General features: G+C 31.0%; 2 protein-coding genes across 2 annotated transcripts in view; one reads left to right on the plus strand and one right to left on the minus strand.

Moving 5' to 3' along the window:
• The window catches only part of su(r) (dihydropyrimidine dehydrogenase su(r)), a 59,261-nt gene extending 53,746 nt beyond the window's left edge, over positions 1-5,515 (plus strand). The window contains exons 19-22 of the mRNA XM_035367413.2: positions 2,746-2,925; positions 4,156-4,302; positions 4,417-4,500; positions 4,711-5,515. Of these exons, the coding sequence (XP_035223304.2) occupies positions 2,746-2,925; positions 4,156-4,302; positions 4,417-4,500; positions 4,711-4,965 (666 nt within the window). The 3' untranslated portion in view covers positions 4,966-5,515. The remainder of the gene's footprint in view (positions 1-2,745; positions 2,926-4,155; positions 4,303-4,416; positions 4,501-4,710) is intronic.
• Positions 4,991-23,082, minus strand: part of LOC118196046 (PMS1 protein homolog 1-like) — a 68,212-nt gene continuing 50,120 nt past the window's right edge. The window contains exons 12-14 of the mRNA XM_035367414.2: positions 20,091-20,218; positions 9,012-9,169; positions 4,991-5,382 (exon numbers count right to left, since the gene is read on the minus strand). Coding sequence (XP_035223305.1) covers positions 5,209-5,382; positions 9,012-9,169; positions 20,091-20,218 — 460 coding nt within the window. The 3' untranslated portion in view covers positions 4,991-5,208. The remainder of the gene's footprint in view (positions 5,383-9,011; positions 9,170-20,090; positions 20,219-23,082) is intronic.

Consider the following 23,082-nt stretch of genomic DNA (forward strand, 5'->3'; position numbering starts at 1 on the left):
TAACTTCAGAATGTAGGGAGCAAGAATAAGTATGTAATGTTAAAGATAATTTAAGGGGGAAAAAGAAAGAAATGCTACATTAAATATTAGAAAAAATCATACTTATTAATGAAAAAGCAATAATACATTAACTTGTATTGTAATAATAATGCATGCATAGATTTCTGTCTTTCTAATTAGTAAAGAGTTTAGTGAAGCTGTATTATTATATCCAAATTCGAATCATAATGAAGACTTGAAAGACTATAGTTTCTGTGTAGCATGGAGGCATTTAAAATCCTGGTGAGCTGGAAGTCCTCTCAAGAGGTCTGGTCACAAGAAAAGAAGAGTGGAAGACTCTAAGATTCAAACTCTGCATGTTTCCCATCAAAATTGGGATTGAGTTGCATAATTAGTGCAGTGAAAACTGTAAAACAATTGTTAAAGTTCTAGTGATCTGCCCACTTCTTTCTGTCCTACCCATCTTTTAACATACAATTAATCCATTACCATACAAATTCTTTCACTCTATATATTTGTACATATTCTTCTTTCTCAGTCAGAATCACTATTTTTCACATTTGACATTAACCAAAATAGTTAAATTAATAATTACACACTAACATAACATTTAATTGATAGGAAACTGCCACAATAGCTCAGGCTGCCTGACTGGCTAAGCATATCAAGAGATTAATAAAAATTGGAATGATTACGGTTTTTACAAATCCTACCAGGGCCGGGACGAGGATGAGACACTTGCCTCAGGTGAATAGATAGGAGTGCCAAATTAGCTATTCAATCAAAAATTCAGAAATTTATTTAGAACTTATTATTTTTAACTTTAAATTTTGGAATACATCAGTGAATATTAAAAGAATTTTGTGTTATAAACAATTTGCCAAAAAAATGATCAAGCTACACATATTCCTTGTTCAGCTAGCTCATAGTTTAAATTTAGTATGCAAAAATGCCACTTCAACAAATTCAGTATGTTGATTTTTGGCACTGTACAGAGGATTTATAATTTTTTTTATCTTCAATGAGTAGATGGGATGTACTTATGTCTGTTTTGGAAACAACATTAATAGGTCATATGGATACACGATGGTCATCAAGAAGAAATGTTGTTAAAGAATTAGATCTACAAATAACAGAAGTACATAGATTATTGAAAGATATGGCATTAAATCACAAATGATGCCACAAATGGGTTGAAAATAACAGCCTTTTGAAATAAATCAATATTAAATTTTTATGTTTGTTATCTGCATAGAATTTAATACTGCAATAAATTGAAAAAGTAAATAAAACCTTGCAGTCAAAAATTAATACTGTCTATAAAGCCCCACGCTTAACAGAGGGACTATGTCTTTCATTACAGGAAATGAGAGAAAATATTTCTCAGTGCATTTTTGAAAAGTGTAAAACTTCAGCTTTAGAGATGAATATATCATCAGAATTTGAAGAGAAATGGAAATGAAAAGTAATAAACCAAATTGTGAGGAATCAATTGATATAAATTATAGTTTTTCAAAAAAAAAATATTTTAATAGAAATTAAAGAAGTGCTTGAAGTTTTAATTTCAGAATTGAAATGGTGATACGAAAAGTTAAATGAAATCTCTTCTGATTTTCAGTTTCTAACTGGTGAACAATTAATATCATTAGATTTAAGTAATTTAAAGGCAGCAGCTTATAACTTGGCATTTAAATATCCGAATGACATGAACATTGAGGTAATTTAATCAGAAATATCTAGTTTTAAAAACCATGCTATTTCAATAATTCCGGACACAAAAGCAGCTACGAGCTTAGAACTTTAAAAAATACTTCACGATTATAATTTAGTTCAGTTCTATCCGAATTTGGAAGCAGCGTTAAGAATTTTTTTAAAGTTGCCAGTTACTGTATCCAGTCACGAAAGAAGCTTTAGCAAACTTAAAATAATAAAGAACTATACGAGGTCTTCACTAAACCAAGACAAAGTTTCAAACATGGCCATCTTCTCTATAGAACATGAGTTAAGTAATTTTCTCTATAGAATATGAGTTAAGTAATCAAATATATTTTGAAAAAAATATTAATGATTTTGCTTCTTTAAAAGCAAGAAAAATTAAATTATAAATATGATTTGAAAAGTTTATGCCATATTTTCATGTTTTACTTATACTGCTTAATATTATTTGCCATTTTTCAAAAAATATATTTTTAATGTTTTCCATTTCAAAATTATTAATGATTATATATGTTTCACTTTGTGGAATATACAAAGTTATAATTAAATATTACTGTAAGAATTATTGTATTTCCACTTGAAGTAGTTACTTTTAATGAGCATAAAATAAAATATATATAAATATAGTTAAATTGTACTAAATGTATGATTATATGTATCTATCTATCTATCTATATATTTTGTTTGTATAATGTTATGTTTTCAAACATCATTTAGTATTATTTATTTATTCTCCCCACCACCACCACAAATAGGTAAATAAATAATCTTGCATTGTATACAGTGGCGCACATTAACAGCTTTGCCTCCGGTGAAAAGATACGTAGGCATGGCTCTGAATCCTACAAACGGAAATTTTAATAAAATCAAAACATTGTGATGAGACACAACATATTACTGCCATTCTATTTTACTTATGGCTTAACTCCTTTCCTAAAAGCTAATAAAGTATACTTAACGATTATTGCAAAATTAGCATAAAAATTTACAACATAATTGCAATAAATTCAGAATTTCTTTTCTAAACAGGTATGTAGTGCAATTCAGAATCAAGATTTTACTGTAATAGATGACTATATAACAGGTTTGAAAGCCTTACTCTACCTGCAAAGTTTGCCTGAATTAGAACAATGGGATGGCCAATCTCCACCAACAGAAAAGCACCAGAAAGGCAAACCTGTTCTTGATATCGAAGGCATTGTAGGCAAGGTAAAAAGAAAATCCATTGCTTTCAGTGTAACTTTATACTCTACAAACTTTCATAAGACATATTAAAGTACTTTATTCACTTAAATTGTTTAAATAAAGCAGGGAGAGAAAGAGGGAAGGAAAATGCTTTGAAATTTGAAGCAGTAATTTGAAGGATAAAACAATAATAATAATAATAAAATATATATAATGGACAAGAGAATATTTTAAAGAGCCCTTTTATATATAATATGGATTATAATATTTGCAAAATTAAAATAACAGCTCTCAAATTAATGCCTTCAGAAACTTTATAATTTTTAGTAACTATGATCCAAGTTATAAAATTTGTAATGCATACATTGCTAATGTCACTGAAATGAAAACAATGTAATGAAATTAATTAGCTATCAGTTGTTTCTAAATGCATAAAAATCATTCCTAAAAAGATCTGAGATAAAGTAATTCATGAGTGACCTATTATTTGTATATTAAGGGAAATAACTAATGTTTTTAGGTGCAAATATAGTTCATTTACAAAATTTGATCATTTATTAATTACCAATTAAATTACAAATTTAATTTTATGCAATTTTAATAGCATTAAACACCCCAGTCTTACTAGCTCTTGGAGTCAACACTATGGTTAATTTACATACATCTTATATTGATTCAATTACAAAACAATTCTTACATAGACAATTATTCCATTTCTTAACATGTGGTGTTTAGAATAGTATATCTACATCCTTTAAATCTGCCCGTATGATGAAATCAATAACTACACATATTGTTATTAATTTCATCATACGTTATTAATTTCATCATATTAATACATGCATGCCAAAAGCATAAAAACTGAGCAAAATTGCTATTATAACCAGACACACACTGTCAAAATATATTTATTTAAAAGTGCCTAATATTTTCCTCTTAACTCTCATGTACTGATTCAGTATCTTATATATTGGTTGGATAGTTGGTTAACATTGATTTCATAATATAAGTAGCTTCACATACTGGCATTAATGCCACTTTTGTAATGAATCTGAATTACTTCAAGAAAATAAATTAAAAAAGGTGCAGGGAAACAGAAAACGCAGCTAATTTTAATTATTATTTTTATTGAATATGTTTAATTTTTTATGTATGTTAAATTTATGATTATCTTTCTTATTATTTAGTTTTTTACATAAAGATTTCTGTTTAGGCACTTTAAAATGTTAATGTTCTTAAAATTTTTGCTTCTAGAAACTACCAAACTTTGGAGCTTTTCTGGCACAAAAACAAGCAATTATTTCAGAAATAAAGGCTAATCAAGATTTATTAAGTGAAATAAATGAACCCAAGCCCAACAGACCACCGAGAGAACCACAAAACTTTATCCCAAAAGTGAAGGTAAAAGAAAAAAAAAAAAAAAAAAAAAAAAAAAAAAGAAAAGCGCAGAATTAAAATTTCTCCAAATTATATTTATTTTTGCAGTTATTTATGATTTATTTTACTTTATTACAGGATGTCATTGGCAAAGCTTTAAACAAAATAGGCACATTTTCTGATCTGGATATTACACAACAAATGGTTGCTGTTATTGATGAGGTAAGATGTCAATAGGGGTAATATAAATAAATAAAAACTAACAATAGTTATTTTGAAGGATTTAAAGCAAATCAGTAATTTTACATCAGACCAAAGACTACATTTTTAGTTATTCAAAAATATTAATCAAAATAAAAGCAATAAAATTCTGTTGACAATTGTTTACCTGACATGATCTGAAATAAGTAATGTTATATTTTTACTTTGCAGGAAATGTGCATTAATTGTGGAAAGTGCTATATGGCTTGTAATGACTCAGGATATCAAGCTATAACATTTGATCCTTTGACTCATTTACCTCAGGTTACAGATCAGTGTACTGGATGCACTCTTTGCCTATCTGTGTGTCCAATTATTGACTGCATACGTATGATAGCTCGGCAAACACCTTATCAGCCAAAAAGAGGAATCCCTATAGATATTTCAAAATCTTACAGAACAGGCATACCAATGCCAGCTCAGTGAAAATAAATATAAAATTAATCACATAATATTTTGTAAAACTTTATTATATCTTTTTGCTTGAGAATAGAAATGAAATAACAGGATGATAAAGTCTATGATATTTTATAACAGAAGATATCTATGATCTCTTCGAAAGATACAAGAAAAATCTGGAAAATGACACATAATATACACGTAAAAACAACATTTATACATATGAATGATTTTAAATTAAAAATTAAAGATTCAGAAGTCTATAAACTTTTAAGAACAACTTTTTTCAGCCTCATGTATAGAATGCAGTTCATGGAAAAATGGTCTCATATGAATACATGATGTGCATTCAGATGGAAGCATTTCTCTTTTTTTAAGAAGTTCTTCAACATCGTCTATTCTTGGGTTAGCAGGACACTGTCTTGCAATGCGAACAGCTTCACCCTTCAAAATAATTATAGAACATAATTACTGAAGTTCTAATTTGGATTATTAAAAATTACACAATGTTCTAGCACAGTACATTATGTGACATTATATACATAATTTATTAACTACAGTAAAATTACTATTTATTCGGTGTGTTATTGTGTCTTAATTACAGTAAAATTGTTCGTAAAAAATTTCCATCCGTTATATCATTAAAATTCAAGAGAAAGATTTCAATATTAGCTAATACACTTATTGCTTTAAAATTTTTTAATTTTGTTGAGTTATAGTTTGAAATTATAGTTTTAATAATAGTTATAAAAATAAATAAAAGATCTTATGTCACACTTAGTTGCAGCAACTTAGAAAATGGCTATTGTCAGACTATGTGAGAAAAAGCAAAGATCATATGTTTCACTCAATGGCAATACTTGTTAACTCACACGCGAGATAAATGTATGGTAGTGTAACATTAATAACATTAACATTAACAGTCCAAAAATTTAGGTAAAATATTTCTAACATCAAAATAAAGTCTGCTCTTCCTAATCTTTATCTTCTAAACATCAAATAACGTGTATCTTGAAATATATTTTTTCCTGTATACTGTAAACTATGTAAAATATATGAGAAGATAGTGTTACATTTCTCAGTAGCAAAAAGGTAAAGTATCATTAGAACTATTTTCACTCCTTATTTATCATTATCATTTTGTTTTGGGCTTTTTCTAAATTTTTAGCCATTAATCATGGGTCTGTACAAGAAGCATTTTGAATAAGAGAATAATTTATTGGTCATTAGATAATTAAGTATTGAATCATTGTTAACACACATTGCTGATCTTCTTGTTTCAATGCAAAATTTTCAGCCTGTGAAATCTCCTTTTTTTCAGCATCTATCTTTCATTAACTGATCAGCAATAAGTGTAAAATAGATTTTCTGTCTATCATTATAACAATTTGGATCATTAAAAGAAAATTTACAAAAATTTTCTGCTTTAGTTACTTTCCCATATTCAGGCTTCAGAATTTTAAAGTGCTGAATTTATGAGTGAATCATTTATGAGTTTTAAGATATTTTCAGAAAAAAAGGAAGTAGTAGTTGATCTTTTTGATAGAGTTCAAGGAAAGGTAAGAACATTTTCAACAAAAAGAGGGGAAAAAAATATAAGAAACTTTTTATCTTTATTACTTCCACATCATTTGAGAATGATGAATTTTTTTTTTTTAAACTGTCCAAACAGCAAGTCATCCCAAATTTCAATAGTTCTTTCAATTGCTAGAACATTTTGCAACCATTGGTAAAAGCAGAACTTCACAGGAAGCTTTTTCAAGTCATAAATACTTAAAAAATCTGCATATCTTGCAGGAGACTCTTTAAAAATCTAATATAAAGAAGATAAGAATGATGGATATGGTACTGGAAGTAAATGATGGTTCTAATCTGGTATTATGATAGTTCCATTTCAGTCACCTTGTACTTAACGATAACGATGCATTTTACAAATTTCACAACACAATGCTCTAAAGTCTCTTTCTTTAAAATTCAAAAAATCATTTGACAAAATATGATTAAAAATGCCAACATGAACTACCATATTTGCTGGCATATAAGCAAATTTTTGCTTTGAAAATAGGTCTGAAAACTGGGGCGCGTCTTGCACGTCATTTGGGAATGGGTCAAAGATGCTGTGAAAACAGAGACAGTGTTTTAAATCATTTAAGAAGTGTGGTGTTAGTAATACATTGGATGGTACAGAGGACAATTTATTGTATGAGGACTCAGATACTGAGGTTTCAAGTGATTCTTCATTTAGCTCTGGAGATGAGTGTCTGGGCTTTGACGAAGGAGATTAACAGATGTTCTTTCCCAGATAGATTGGGTATTTTCAGAAGTTATTACTTTATATTTAAAATACTGTAAATTCATTATAATGATCAGAAATAAAGTTTAATCCCTAAAAAATGTGTATAAAATAGGGGGTGTGTCTTATAAGCCGATGCATCTTATACGCCGGCAAATACAGTATTGAATCATTGTTGTACAGATATTTGTTGCGGCCCAATATTTTCTGCTACTGTTTGAATGAGAAGAAATATTTCTTTCTCTTGTTGCTCTATTTTGGTACAAATACCTTTAACCTGCTTTTATTGATCAATTAGTATTAGTAATTATTTTTTGGATATATTAGTCAACTAGTTAATCAGCTTAATGGTAGTAAAACTGAAATCTCTTCTTTTGCAACAGAGCTTATTTCTTGGAGATTGATAATGCTAAGATCAGGGTAATCTATTGTTAGCTGATCTCAGCTGGTTTTGTTTAGTTTGAGACATTCAGGATAGATGCTGCTGTTCTTAATGAGATTAAAATTCTTGAAAGTTATAATTTCATCAGTATATCTGCAGGTGAAAGAAAATCTTTGTAACTCATTAGGTGGAAGTGAACGAAGAAATTAATATTCCTTAGAAAATAGATAAAGATTGCCTATGATGAACAACCCATTTTATTGGGATTCCTATGATATGTAAATAAAGACTATTTTAAAACGTAATATAATTATGAAATAGTGACAAATTATGGATCCTTTGACTACATAACTAGTGTTGCCATAAATAATGTGCTTAGAACAGTAGTCCTAGTGCTTAAGAAACTCCAAGGTTTTTCAATGTATTTAAAATTAATGGCAAATGAAATTTTGAATATTTTTTCAATAAATCAATGCATAAAACTTTTTTTTTTGGGGGGGATGCACTTAACAGTAAATTTGTAAGTATTTTAGTATTTTTTATGTACTATGTAAAATTTGTCAATGGGATTTTCACTCGTACATTTCTCTCTAGAATTTCCTAAACAGCAGTCTTCAAGATATATATGTAACGATTGTGGCATATTTAAATTTTTCAGTATTTAGGTTTTCAGAAGTTTGTGGGTTATGTCTCTTGCTCTAAATTAAGATTTTATAAAATGAATATGAAGTATAGCCTATTTCCTTTTATTTAAATCTTAACTGTATTTAATGCTTGAGCATTATTTTGCACCTACTTGCTCCTCGAGAATTCTATTACTTCATTTTGAATTTTATCTGATGATATATATTACAGCTTTTATACCAGCAACTGACACTCTTGACTTCATGTTCAGAGGTAAGCTGTTCGAGGCTTCTGTTATTTGATTTTTAAAAATGCTGTAATATTTAACTACGTGCATAAGCAACTTGCGTAAATAAAATTCTAATGTTATTATGAATAATTTGCATCTTAATTTACAAAGTTTTATCAATCATTCTAATGTGGACATAGTATGAAACATATATAAATAGCAAAGATTATGTAAGAAGGTACAGAAAGTATTAACAAAAACTGATTTTGGAATACCAAATATAATAAAATTAATACACCTATTTTTATGTGGGTTTTAATATATTATGTTTTTCCTTTAAACTTTACCCTCAGAATTGTAAGATACTGTAATTTTCTCTGTTCAATTTTGAAAAGATAAAATTATTAAAAATGTGGAAAAACATGCACATAAATACAGTATCTATTCTACTTCCAAAGTTTCTTCAAAACTGATGTTTAGAAAGGTAAAATATAAAATTAAAAATCAATAATACAGATTTGAGTGTTTTCATAAAAAAATCTTACTTGTAGATAGAGGATGACTTTGCCTGGTCGACAATCAGATAATTTTGCAGAATAACCCTTCTGTTTAAGAAGAATTAAGATTTCTTTTAAATCTTCAATACCATAAAATGCAATTTTTGGTGTCTTGCCCATTAATTCTAATGCAACTTCATTCCCATCTAAGAAACAAAAAATGATAAATGAATAAGATCAACGGTTGAATAAAATGAAAAATATTAATATAAAATAACCAATTTAAATATATATATATATATATATGTTACAGTGAAACACCAAAGTCTGGAGAATGTCAACATTCACATAGTCGATTGGTGTATGTCCGAAATATTTTCCAAATACTCTTATTTCTGACTTACACCAGTCAATGTCGACATTCCCGATGTACTAATGGTGAATGTTGAACATATAAGAGTATTATATTTTCTTCTCCGTAATTCAGTTGCGAAAAAATGCACTTGAGACTTAAAATAAGAACTTAAAAAACACAGTACGTTCAAAATGAGAAAGGAAAATAATAGAAGTTAAAGACTTACTTAATTACACAGTACATTCTAAATAAGAAAATAAAATAACAGTAATAAAAAAACTTACTAAATTATGTGATTCAAATCTTATTTATTGCAACAACTTAAACTATTATGACACTTTGAATTGCAGAAGAGACCCTTGCTTTTACAACTGCATTTATTTGTGGAACACTTCCTTTTGCAATGACAGCATGTATAGCCTTGCTCACCGCTTCTCGTTAATATGGTTTTTGCTATGACCACCGCTCAAATTGTTTTCAGAAGTATTACCAGTTTCTTCAAGCTGTTCTTCGGTTTCAAAAGTATTGGCAATTTTTTCGAGTTGTTCTTCGGTTTCGATATTTGCGATTTGCTATGCCTCTTTTTACTTTAACGTCAAACGTGGCTTCATAAGGACTTTGGCATATTCCTTCGTGGTATGTAGTGCTCTTGGCAAATTGAACAAAGGGTAAACCTTCTATCCATTTATTTGCATCATTATCATTCATCCATGCAGTTAGCATATTCTGTACATCCTGAGTGGCCCTTTAAACTGAGCTTTCTGTTTGACTGTGAAGAGGCCTTCCATAAACTATCTTAACATCTTTCCACATTTTGGAAATGACATGAATACTGAATTCTCTACCATTATCTGACTGCAATATTGCTGGAGCACCAAATATTAAAAATATTGCAAGAAAATGATATACTACTTCTTTATCTCTCTTAGTTTTCAAAGGTCGTAGCTGGACAAACTTAATTAAATTATCTTGATACACCATTATGAGCTTATATTCACCATCTCTATTTGACTGCAGATCTATCAGATAAGCTTGACATCTTGAGTTTAACTCAGAACTGATCATTTGGTTTCACAATAATACCTCTCTTAGGTGCACTGTGTTTCCTTTCATACTGTTTGCATAAATTTAAGTACAACATTACAACTTCATATGTAATATTTTTGTATTTAATTTGCATAGCATAGGTGTTCTTCCTCCGTGGCCTGTTCTGGTGTGAGTTTCATATAGTATACTAAACAATTCCTCATTGGTAACGTAATATTGTATATTTGTTTCTCCTGGTTTTAATAATACAATTGACTTCTCTTCTCATCATTAATTTTTAAAATGTCAAAACGTTTTAATCATCTGTAATCCAAAGGTGTGTTGCACTTAGTTTTAGCAGAAACCACTTCAGAAAGTATTTTAGAGTACTTTTCTTGAGAAAAATAAAAACAATTGTCTTCTTGTTTACTCACAGCTAATGCTTTTAACTTTTCAAGAAAAAAGATCATGATTCACTTCAGTATCCATTCAGTATAAATTAGATTATCGGAAAAACAAAATTAAGAAAACATTGCTTGCACCATCAAACCTTGCATAAGACTGACAAAGCTGACTGATTCCCACAGAACAAAAAGATTTGGCGGGAAACAGCTAATCGCCTCTTTGTCTACTCCTCTCTTTTTGACCACACCAGAGCATATCTGTGATTGTCGACATACACCAGTGAGGGTCCGAATGTACAAGAATGTAATGCAATATTCGATCTTTCACCGACGCATTTGGTGAATGTTGACATTCTCCAATTTCGGTCTTTCATGGTAATATATATATATATCTTTTAATCTTGATACCCCATGTTTATTTTTTTTAAATCTAAAAATGAAGGTAAATAAGTTTTTATAAATTTTGTAAATTTATAAATTTCAGTGTCATCCACACTGAAAATAATCTGAATTCCAAAATCAAAATTCTTCAAACAGATAGTAGACTAGAATATATAGGGTAAGACTTTAATAAATTTCTTTATGATAACAATAATGGAATAAAACACAATAAAACAACTTCCTATATGCTTGAGCAAAATGACAGAATTGAAAGATCGAACTGCACTTTAGTTTCAATATGCAATGTTATTACAGGCTAATCTGCCTCACAAATTTTGGGCTGAAGCTGTCAATACTTATGAAATTGCTTCCCGAGGCGAAGTTCAGGAGATGACACAATAAGACCTTAAGAGGTAATATTTGGCCAAATGTTAACTCTCTGTCATTTCTGAACTTCTGGTCAAAAAGCACTTTTGCTATAGCCAAATTTGATTTTCGATCTAGAGAATGCATTTTTATTGGATGTTCTGATGAATCAAAAGATTACAGACTTTGGATTCTAATGCATATAAAGTAATAATAAACAGAGACAAAATTTATTGACGAGTTTGAAAATTCCTGTAGTTTCGACTCAGAATTCAAAACTTTTTTCCCTTTTACTCAGGAGGAGAAAATGATAAACAAAGTGTCTTATAATTCAGAAGTCAAACAACAAAAATCAGCGTTATACCTACAAAATTTTCACAGGACTAGTTTCGATGGTTTTACCGAACCATCATCTTCAGCTGCAAAACCGCAAATGAACAAGATAGGAAATAATGATTAGATAAGATAAGAAAGCCTGGACAAGAATAAGCAAGTGGCGCCATCTGTTGGCGAAACCAGAACTAAAACATAATTTCTCTAAAAGCCGAAGGCAAATTTGGATTGGAATTAGGATCGTTAACTAGAACAGAAAGATTTTTATGAATGTGAAATGCCTCTAGAAAATCCAGTTCTCCAATGGAAGATGTTTTTTGAATAATTTTGGCAGCAGAAAAATTGAAAGCGGACCAACAATGTTGAGTAACAGAAGACTTCTGTGTTTCCTTTTTTCTAACATATGCCTCATGTTCCTTGACGCGAAATTTTAAGGCTCTCTTAGTTTGGCCAATGTAAATTAAACCACACTGGCAAGGAATCCTATAAATACCCCAGGAATTCATATCCGGAATGGGGTCCTTGAGTATAGAAGTTGGAATTTTATTGATGGGAGAATAAACAACCCGAAAGTTAAATTTCTGCAAAATATGTGCAACTTTATAGCTAATTGATGGAAAGAAGGGAATGACAACAGAATTTTTATAATCTCCTAAAATAAGAGTGTGGCTTTTAGTGTGTTGAGATGAGAATTTTTTAACTGCTTGATCAATAATGTTGGGTGAAAAGCCCCTGTCAATAGCTATTGCTTTTAAATAATTTAGTTCTTCATCAAGGGCTAGTTTGGAGGAGCAAACTTGAAGAGCACGGAAAACATAGGAATAAAATGAAGCTAACTTTTGTTTAGTCGGATGACATGATTTAAAGTGTGGTGGAAGGCAAACCGATGAAGGTTTACGGTAAACTGTAGTACTGAAGTTGGATGTGTTACATGTGACCAGAATGTCAAGAAACGGAAGAGAATTGCAAGTCTCAAGTTCAAAAGTGAACTGAATAGCAGGATCAATAGAATTCATTGTTGAAAGAACTTTATTTAAATCATGTTTGTGACCTTCAAACAGGGTAAAAGTATCGTCTACGTAGCGGAACCATGCCCGGAAGTTTAAAGTTTCAAACAATTTTGATTCATAATAATGCATGTAGATATCAGCCAGGATGGGACTGAGGGGGCTTTCCATGGCTAATCCCTCAGTTTGCTTGTAATATTTATTTTGGAAAACAAAATGTGTTTGTTTCAAACAGAGTTGAGTGAGAGAAATTAGCTCATCAATTTCGATGCAAGAGAAATGAAATTCGCGAAGTCTGGTTTCTAGACATCTTAATGCACCCTCCACTGGGACATTGGTGAATAATGATTTTACATCAAAAGAAACCATGAGTAAATTACTAGGAGAAATGTTTTTAACCTTTTTTACAAACTCTATTGAATTTTTTATGGTGTAAATGTTATTGTCTAAAAGAGTGGAAAATCTAGAAACTAAATATTTAGCTAAAGGATACGAGGCAGTACCTAAATTTGATACAATAGGGCGGAAAGAAATACCACTTTTATGAATTTTGGGAAGAGCATATAATCTGGCACAATTCGCAACAGATGGGATAAGCGAATGTTTTAAGTTGCTTGAAATGATTTGCGAAGATTTGATCGCAGTTTTTATTTTGGATAAGTCCGAAGGTGAAGGATCTTTAGGGATCGGATTATATGGTCCTTCGTTTAAGAGTTTAGTGACACCATCGATGTAAGTGTTCTTATCCATGACGACTATCTGGCCACCTTTGTCGGCCTTTGAAATGATAATATCCGGGTTAGAATGAATTTCGCGCATTGTAGCTCTTTCTCTCACAGTTAGATTTGGTTTCAAAGGTTTATTATTGAATTTCACATTATGAGCGATAAGATGCCTAATCATTTCTTTCTGTGAATCTGAAACTGTACTGAACTTGAAAGCTTTTTCGATAGGAGCCAAAATCTTTGGAATCGAGGGTCTACAGGTTTGTGAGAAGTTAAAATTATATTTTAGAATTCTCTCTTGTTCTTCTGAAAGACTAACATTAGAAATATTAACTATTGGCTTGATGTTTACAATGGGAAGATTTTTTGAACTACTTGAACTGGAAGACTGTAAAAGAAGTTTTTCGAATTTAACTGCAAGGGTGTTTTTATGACGGTTAACTGCATTCTCCGTTCTAGACCAAGACTTTTGTTCAAGGGCAGTGAATTTTGGATATGATTTAGCAAGTCCCAGGTGAAGCTTATAGAGTTCATGTTCAATTTTGGACAATTGTTGACGTGTATCCCTTATCACAGACCGAAGTAAGGCAAGCTTGCAATTTAACAGAATTCTTGAAACGTGACTCGAAGGTTTTTGATTAGATTTGATTTGAATAAAATTGGGGATCAATTTTTTACATTTACATTTAAGTAAAAAGTCAAGATGATTCAGGAATTTTTGCTGTTTCAGGCATAATTTAGTGAAACGATTAACGGATGAAGGCATGATAAACAATGCAGAAAATCAAACTAAATTAACTGAGCAATAATAAAGTACACACAAAACAGCAGAAAAATCCCTCACTGAAATGAATAGAAAACAAAACGTTTGTAAGCAAAATGCATGAAATCAGACAAGCAAAGCACAATATCCAAATGTACAAAACATAAACATAACTTGAAAATTGCAAAAATGTAGTCACCGAAACTCCTACAATCAGAAAATGGCGGCCACACCACGTGCAAAAAAGAAAGCAAAATGTAAGCCTGTTTGGGGCTTCTATAATTAAGACACAATAACACGCCGAATAAATACTAATTCAGAAGTCAAACAACAAAAATCAGCGTTATACCTACAAAATTTTCACAGGACTAGTTTCGATGGTTTTACCGAACCATCATCTTCAGCTGCAAAACAGCAAATGAACAAGATAGGAAATAATGATTAGATAAGATAAGAAAGCCTGGACAAGAATAAGCAAGTGGCGCCATCTGTTGGCGAAACCAGAACTAAAACATAATTTCTCTAAGAGCCGAAGGCAAATTTGGATTGGAATTAGGATCGTTAACTAGAACAAAAAGATTTTTATGAATGTGAAATGCCTCTAGAAAATCCAGTTCTCCAATGGAAGATGTTTTTTGAATAATTTTGGCAGCAGAAAAATTGAAAGTGTGATTTTCGGACCAACAATGTTGAGTAACAGAAGACTTCTGTGTTTCCTTTTTTCTAACATATGCCTCATGTTCCTTGACGCGAAATTTTAAGGCTCTCTTAGTTTGGCCAATGTAAATTAAACCACACTGGCAAGGAATCCTATAAATACCCCAGGAATTCATATCCGGAATGGGGTCCTTGAGTATAGAAGTTGGAATTTTATTGATGGGAGAATAAACAACCCGAAAGTTAAATTTCTGCAAAATATGTGCAACTTTATAGCTAATTGATGGAAAGAAGGGAATGACAACAGAATTTTTATAATCTCCTAAAATAAGAGTGTGGCTTTTAGTGTGTTGAGATGAGAATTTTTTAACTGCTTGATCAATAATGTTGGGTGAAAAGCCCTTGTCAATAGCTATTGCTTTTAAATAATTTAGTTCTTCATCAAGGGCTAGTTTGGAGGAGCAAACTTGAAGAGCACGGAAAACATAGGAATAAAATGAAGCTAACTTTTATTTACTCGGATGACATGATTTAAAGTGTGATGGAAGGAAAACCGATGAAGGTTTACGGTAAACTGTAGTACTGAAGTTGGATGTGTTCCCAATTGTAGTACTGAAGTTGTGTGTGTGTGGTATTCCTTTCCGCCCTATTGTATCAAATTTAGGTACTGCCTCGTATCCTTTAGCTAAATATTTAGTTTCTAGATTTTCCACTCTATTAGACAATAACATTTACACCATAAAAAATTCAATAGAGTTTGTAAAAAAGGTTAAAAACATTTCTCCTAGTAATTTACCCATGGTTTCTTTTGATGTAAAATCATTATTCACCAATGTCCCAGTGGAGGGTGCATTAAGATGTCTAGAAACCAGACTTCGCGAATTTCATTTCTCTTGCATCGAAATTGATGAGCTAATTTCTCTCACTCAACTCTGTTTGAAACAAACACATTTTGTTTTCCAAAATAAATATTACAAGCAAACTGAGGGATTAGCCATGGGAAGCCCCCTCAGTCCCATCCTGGCTGATATCTACATGCATTATTATGAATCAAAATTGTTTGAAACTTTAAACTTCCCGGCATGGTTCCGCTACGTAGACGATACTTTTACCCTGTTTGAAGGTAATAAAGATGATTTAAATAAAGTTCTTTCAACAATGAATTTTATTGATCCTGTTATTCAGTTCACTTTTGAACTTGAGACTTGCAATTCTCTTCCGTTTCTCGACATTCTGGTCACACGTAACACATCCAACTTCAGTACTACAGTTTACCGTAAACCTTCATCGGTTTTCCTTCCATCACACTTTAAATCATGTCATCCGAGTAAATAAAAGTTAGCTTCATTTTATTCCTATGTTTTCCGTGCTCTTCAAGTTTGCTCCTCCAAACTAGCCCTTGATGAAGAACTAAATTATTTAAAAGCAATAGCTATTGACAGGGGCTTTTCACCCAACATTATTGATCAAGCAGTTAAAAAATTCTCATCTCAACACACTAAAAGCCACACTCTTATTTTAGGAGATTATAAAAATTCTGTTGTCATTCCCTTCTTTCCATCAATTAGCTATAAAGTTGCACATATTTTGCAGAAATTTAACTTTCGGGTTGTTTATTCTCCCATCAATAAAATTCCAACTTCTATACTCAAGGACCCCATTCCGGATATGAATTCCTGGGGTATTTATAGGATTCCTTGCCAGTGTGGTTTAATTTACATTGGCCAAACTAAGAGAGCCTTAAAATTTCGCGTCAAGGAACATGAGGCATATGTTAGAAGAAAGGAAACACAGAAGTCTTCTGTTGCTCAACATTGTTGGTCCGAAAATCACACTTTCAATTTTTCTGCTGCTAAAATTATTCAAAAAACATCTTCCATTGGAGAACTGGATTTTCTAGAGGCATTTCACATTCATAAAAATCTTTCTGTTCTAGTTAACGATCCTAATTCCAATCCAAATTTGCCTTCGGCTTTTAGAGAAATTATGTTTTAGTTCTGGTTTCGCCAACAGATGGCGCCACTTGCTTATTCTTGTCCAGGCTTTCTTATCTTATCTAATCATTATTTCCTATCTTGTTCATTTGTGGTTTTGCAGCTGAAGATGATGGTTTGGTAAAAACCATCGAAACTAGTCCTGTGAAAATTTTGTAGGTATAACGCTGATTTTTGTTGTTTGACTTCTGAATTAGTATTTATTCGGCGTGTTATTGTGTCTTAAAGTGTCTTATGATGAATGATCGCCTCTAGGCAACATGGAGCTGCTGTCTGACTAAATTTGAAGAGGAAAATGAAAATGGCAGAGAATCAGTACTATCCCATTCTGATTAAAAGGCAAATTGGTTGTTCCAAGAAAATATAAAACAGGTTTAGCTAAAATAGCTGGAAACCCTAAAAAATAATACAGTACAAAGTCTGTAATCCGGATGTCCATTATCCGGAATGATCTATAATCCATACCTCAAAGCCACAAATTTTTTTTTTGTATGCTTTACGAATGCACATTTAGCACAAAAAATGAAGCAACTTAAACAACTTATATTGAAAGAAATGTTTAATAAAGTAAACAAATAAATATTCAGCATTTTTGTTTTGTAAATTTTGATACCCTTTAGATCATAATCGCTCTTTATTTCATAAATTAAGGTTTCATATTTTTAATTGTATAATTTCTGCATGCCATCTTACCAGATTTAAATTGATGATCTATAATTTGGAAAAACCCTTAATCCGGAATCGCCGAAGTCCCGATGAGTCCGGATTACGGACTTTGTACTGTATTACTCTACAACTGTAAATAAAAATGAACAAATTCAAAATGTTGTTTAGGATAACATTAATCCTCAATGCAACAAGCATTAAATGGTACATATGCTGAAAGTTGGCATAATGCCATGCTATCAGAAAATACTTCTCTCGCTAAAGAAAAGGCTTGAGAACTATTGAAAGGACCTCAAAAGGAAAGTTATTGGTACTAAATTAAAATACAATCAAGACGGCATTATAAAAAATTGTAAGCTTAGGCTAGTTCCTAAAGGTTGAGCTCAAATCCCTGGCCTTAATTTCATTGAACATTTTGCTCCTCTTGCTAGATTAAGTTCCCTATGAACTGTTTTAGACTATGCTCCAGAACACAGTCTAAAAGGTTACCAATTAGATTTTGTAATGTCCTATGTAAATGGAAATTTAGGTGAAAAAATTTGCATGGAAATTCCTGAAGGTTTTTGCGATGGAGCAAATTCAGATAAAAGTGATCTTTATATGGTCTGAAATAGCTAAAAAGGCAATGGGGAGGGGAAGAGGGAAACCAATAAAATCTATGAAGTTTCTAAATTTAGGTAATTGTGTTTATACCAAAAGGACATCTAGCAGTGAAATCACCATAATTATTTAAGCTGACGATTGTACCATTTTTAGTGATTATAAAATAGTTTCAATAGTTTAGCTTCAGCTTTTAAAATGAAAGGCTTCAGAAAAATTACATTCTGCCCAAGCATACAATTTTATCAAAATAAAAATTCATTTAAAATTTCTCATTGATGATATTTTAAATTGCAATAATATGCAAAATACTAAATCTGTATCCTCACCTACAGGTAACAGCACAAAATTATCAAAAAAGATGAGTTTTCAAATGAAAATGAAATTTCAGAAATAAATAATGTCCCATTTAAAAATTTCATAGGATCACTTAAATATAATTTAGTAGTTACCAGGCCAGGTATTACATATGCATTGAATATTTTAAGTCAGTTTAACAGCAGTCTTGGTTTGGTTTGGTTTATGCGATTACAGCAACGCCTCCAAGGCTATCTGCCTAAGGAAAGGGATGCCTTTGTGGAAGACTTTCTAAGGGAACTGGCTCATATACATGTTACACATGGGAAAAAACATGAAAACACACATGCAGCCAGCCTGTTCGTGGGATTTGAACCTTAGACCAAACTACCAGTGTTCAGCGACTTTACCGCTCGGCTGCTGGTGGGCAATAGCAGTCTTGGGAAAGAACATTGGGTTGCTACAAAAAGAATACTTCAGTATCAAAAACAAAGCTGAGATCAAGGAATAATTTACAGCCAAACAGGAAAATTGCTCATCACAGAAAAATTGTCTTTGGATGCAGACTGCGTATCAAATGTTAAGGATCGAAAATCTCATACAGATTTTGTATTTATACTAAGTGGTTCTGCGATTGTCAGGGAATCATGAAAAAAGCAAAGTGTAGCTTTATCATCAGTGAAGAATGGTTCAAAAGAATATATGGTTCTTTCTGAAGCTGCCATAGGAAGTGCCTATCTACATTGTTTTTCAGAACTAGGTTACAGCATGGAAAACAGAACAGCAATAAATTATGATGGTCTGGAAGCTCTTAAATGATAAAGAACTTTGTTTTTCACTTCTGTATAAATCATACAGACATTCAACATCATTCTGTGCAAGAAGCATAGGAATATAGTGAACTAAACATGCACTATATACCTCCAGTGAAATGGAAGCGGATATGTTAACCAAACCTGCTTTACGTTAAATTACTTTATAAGTTTTCTACTCTGATGTTTTTATATATTCATCATTACAACAAATACTTGTCCCTATTTCTGTAAGATTCTGCTATTATTCCTATAAAAAGGCTATAAAACTGACGAAGTGATAGCTACCGGGTATGGACATCTGAAAGTAACCATAAGTATAATTTTACTGATCCTGATAAGGAATGCCACATGTAGAATATTAAAAGGTTGCAGGCGGAGCAAAATAAATATCAGCACAATATTATTTGCCACCAACTAAATTCCTATCTAACTGAATTCATGTGGCGTCAGTTGCATGAGAAGATGCAAATATTTTTGGCAGTTTCAAATGAAATGCCTTTATTGTATCATTTAATTTGTATACTTGTAAAATCTATCTTACATATTTACATTTCTCTTCAAATTGATTTGAATTTAATTAAACAGTGATTTTTAAATGAAGCTGTACATATTGTCAGGTTTGCCATCTAGTTAAATTTCTAGGTAATACTTACGTTTGGCTCTTTACAGAACCCCCTTAACAGAAAAGTATCACAGTTATAATACTAAAATTGAAGTTTCTAGACTTAATTTAAATACCTTTTAAAATTCTGAGGTTAAAGCCATTAGCAGTTAATCTTTCATCAAGCACAGGATCTCCACTAACACTGCCAGCAGTATCCCACAAGTGTAATACTGTCTGAAGAATTTCATCATTTCCTAAGGAACTAAATTCACATTATATTAAAAATCAAATCACTTTGCACAATAAATTTCTGTATGAGATAAAACCATTATGTAAGTAATAGCAAATATCTAAATGTAAGTACATTGCACAAAAAGGGAGGCAGTTCTATATTTCCCGTTCTACTGGGTTGACTGACAAAATTCAAATTATGTTTTTCATGTCTCGAAAGCATGACTTGAGATATATATTAGATTTATACATAGAATTGTTCTTTAATATGTATTTTGATACAAATATCGGACTTTTTCTAAAATGACATGCCAAGTTTTTTCCATAATTCGATTCTACGACTCAAATTGCGCCTAAATATTAAATTTTGTAAAATTTGGTGCAAAATGTTTGTAGAAATTTAAAAAAATTACCTTGGCTCTTTTTTTTTTCAGTTTGAGCCAAGATCTTTTTTTCACTTGGCGAACTTCTTAATTTATAGCAACCTATTTTCCTTTCCTTTTCTTTCTTGTCCATGAACAGAGAAAAAGTCATTTTTCATACTTTCAAATAATTTTAACAAAGTGCGTAAACCATATGTTCATTATTATTGCTTAAAATAAATATGCCAAATTAGAAATACATCTACTTTAAGATGATGGCTGCAATTTTATAGAATATAATGCAAAACGTTTTTTGAAAAATTTATAAAAATTATTTAAAAATACAAATTTTAAAAATAAATCATAAAAAATGGGCAAATTTTATTTGGAATGAACCTAAATTTCAAATTGTGAAAGGAAGAATCAAATAAGTTTAATAAAAAAGAGAAATTAATAAATGTATACCAAACTGAATTAACATGGAGGAGCTAAAATTTTGAGAGCTAATTTTTTAAAAACTACTCGTGCAATTTTTAGAAAACTTGGTAATTTGGCAGTCGTAGAATCGAAACATGGAAAAAAATTGGCACGTCATTTGAGAAAATGTTCGATTTTGTGTCAAAATACCTATATTAGATAATGCTATATACAAATCTAATACATATCCCAAGTCATGCTTTCGAGACATGAAAAACACAAATTGAATTTCATCAATTGATCCAATAGAATGGGATATACGGAACTGTCCCTCCCCCCTTTTTTGCGTAGTGTACAAAGAAGCTGACATAAAACAGATAAGTCATAAATTTTCCTCCCTTATAAATATAAGAGAGAAAGATAACTTGTTATTATGCAAAATTTAGGAAATTAAAAATTCTGTGAATTTGATAAGTGAGGTTAGAAAGGAAAAACTGCAATTAGAGTCTAGTTCATGAGTTTTAATTACCACATAAATATAAAAAAATACAATAATAATAAAAAATGTTACAAAAATCATGAAAAGACATTCATATGAAATTATTTTGTTTAAATACATGGCAGTTCACTTCATCATGTAATTGTACTTTTTAGCTGATGGCTCAAAATTTGATGTGATTCAATATGTCACGTAAAGAATCTTGATTAGTTTCATTTTTAATATTTCACAGAGTTTTCAGAAAGACACATGAAATACAAGCAACTCATAATTAGCATAGTAATACATATATGAGAACTCCAAGTAACACAGAAGAGCATAATCTATCTTAAGATGCAAATAATCAATGGGCAGCCCACTACATACAATTGACCATTCTTACATAATGCTCATTTCGTGCTCAAAGAGCCTTCTTAACTATGACAGAGCTGTCCCTACAGGCATAACTATTATAACTTAGAAAAATATTCGAGCAGTTTGTAGTCATTTGGATTACTGAAGTAGGAAACATAAAAAATGTGCAGTGCCCTTGCTGGGACTTGAACCTGGACCTCTTGAATATGCACCACGCGTAAAACTGTTGCACCATGAAGGCATGCTGGAAGGATACTTCCCCTTTTAAAGGATGGCTAGGGATTAGGGGACCCAATTGCCAAATCCTGATGGTGAAGAATCGTCATCCACCACTTTTTAGTTTGGGTGCCACTATAGAGTCATTAGGTTATTATTATTATTTTTTTTTTAAAGCAGGAATACATGTAAAATGTGCAATGCCCTCGCCAGGACTTGAACCCGGACCTCTCGAACACGTGCTGAGTGTGCTACCATTACACCATGAAGGCATGCTGGAAGGAGGAAGAAATACCTTGTAAGTTGAACATCAGTTTCATAGAATGAATCATTTGCTCCTTTATGTTTGACAGCCCCCCTATTCTATTCTTTTATTTGCACTTGGAAAAAGTTTTTAAATATTGAAGCTTAGATATTAGCTATCATCGGGTGACATAATATTAACATTACACCAAAGACTTTTGATAACTACAAGCAATAATTTTTCTTTATGTGTGGAAAATTAAAAAAAACTGCACTTTCATGAAGTATGAATTTTATAATAAAAATGGGCTTTTGAACTATTTAGATAAGGAAAGTTACATTTATGCAACTGTTTTTTAAAACAACATTTTAATTTTGTAACAGAATCTCAGACTTAAGTGCTGTGTAAAAGGCTAAACAAAATAAAAGCTTGATAGTGTTACCACTAGAAAAGTGAGTTTCACAAATAGATAAGAAATGCTGTGTTACCTAAACAATGGATTTAGCATTTTGCACATCCTAAGATTAAGATAATGGCATATATATATATATATATAAATTATAAGTGAAAGCAAACACACAACTGAAAAAAATAGTACATTTCAAAAAAATTAATTGAAATGCTGCACATAATTTTAAACGCTAAACAAATGGGAAGGAGGATCACAATTTCTTTTTGATATGAATAGTCAGTATCATATAAAGTACACTGCAAATAATGTTAAATGGATGCAACTGTCTGATTAATACTCTATTGAATAATAAAGTTTATTACTATACAATATTAATATTTTATTGTAAGCA

The sequence above is a fragment of the Stegodyphus dumicola genome, chromosome 5, assembly GCF_044657685.1.
Source record: "Stegodyphus dumicola isolate Sdum_Otavi_A_Nest chromosome 5, ASM4465768v1".
NCBI lineage: Eukaryota > Metazoa > Arthropoda > Arachnida > Araneae > Eresidae > Stegodyphus > Stegodyphus dumicola.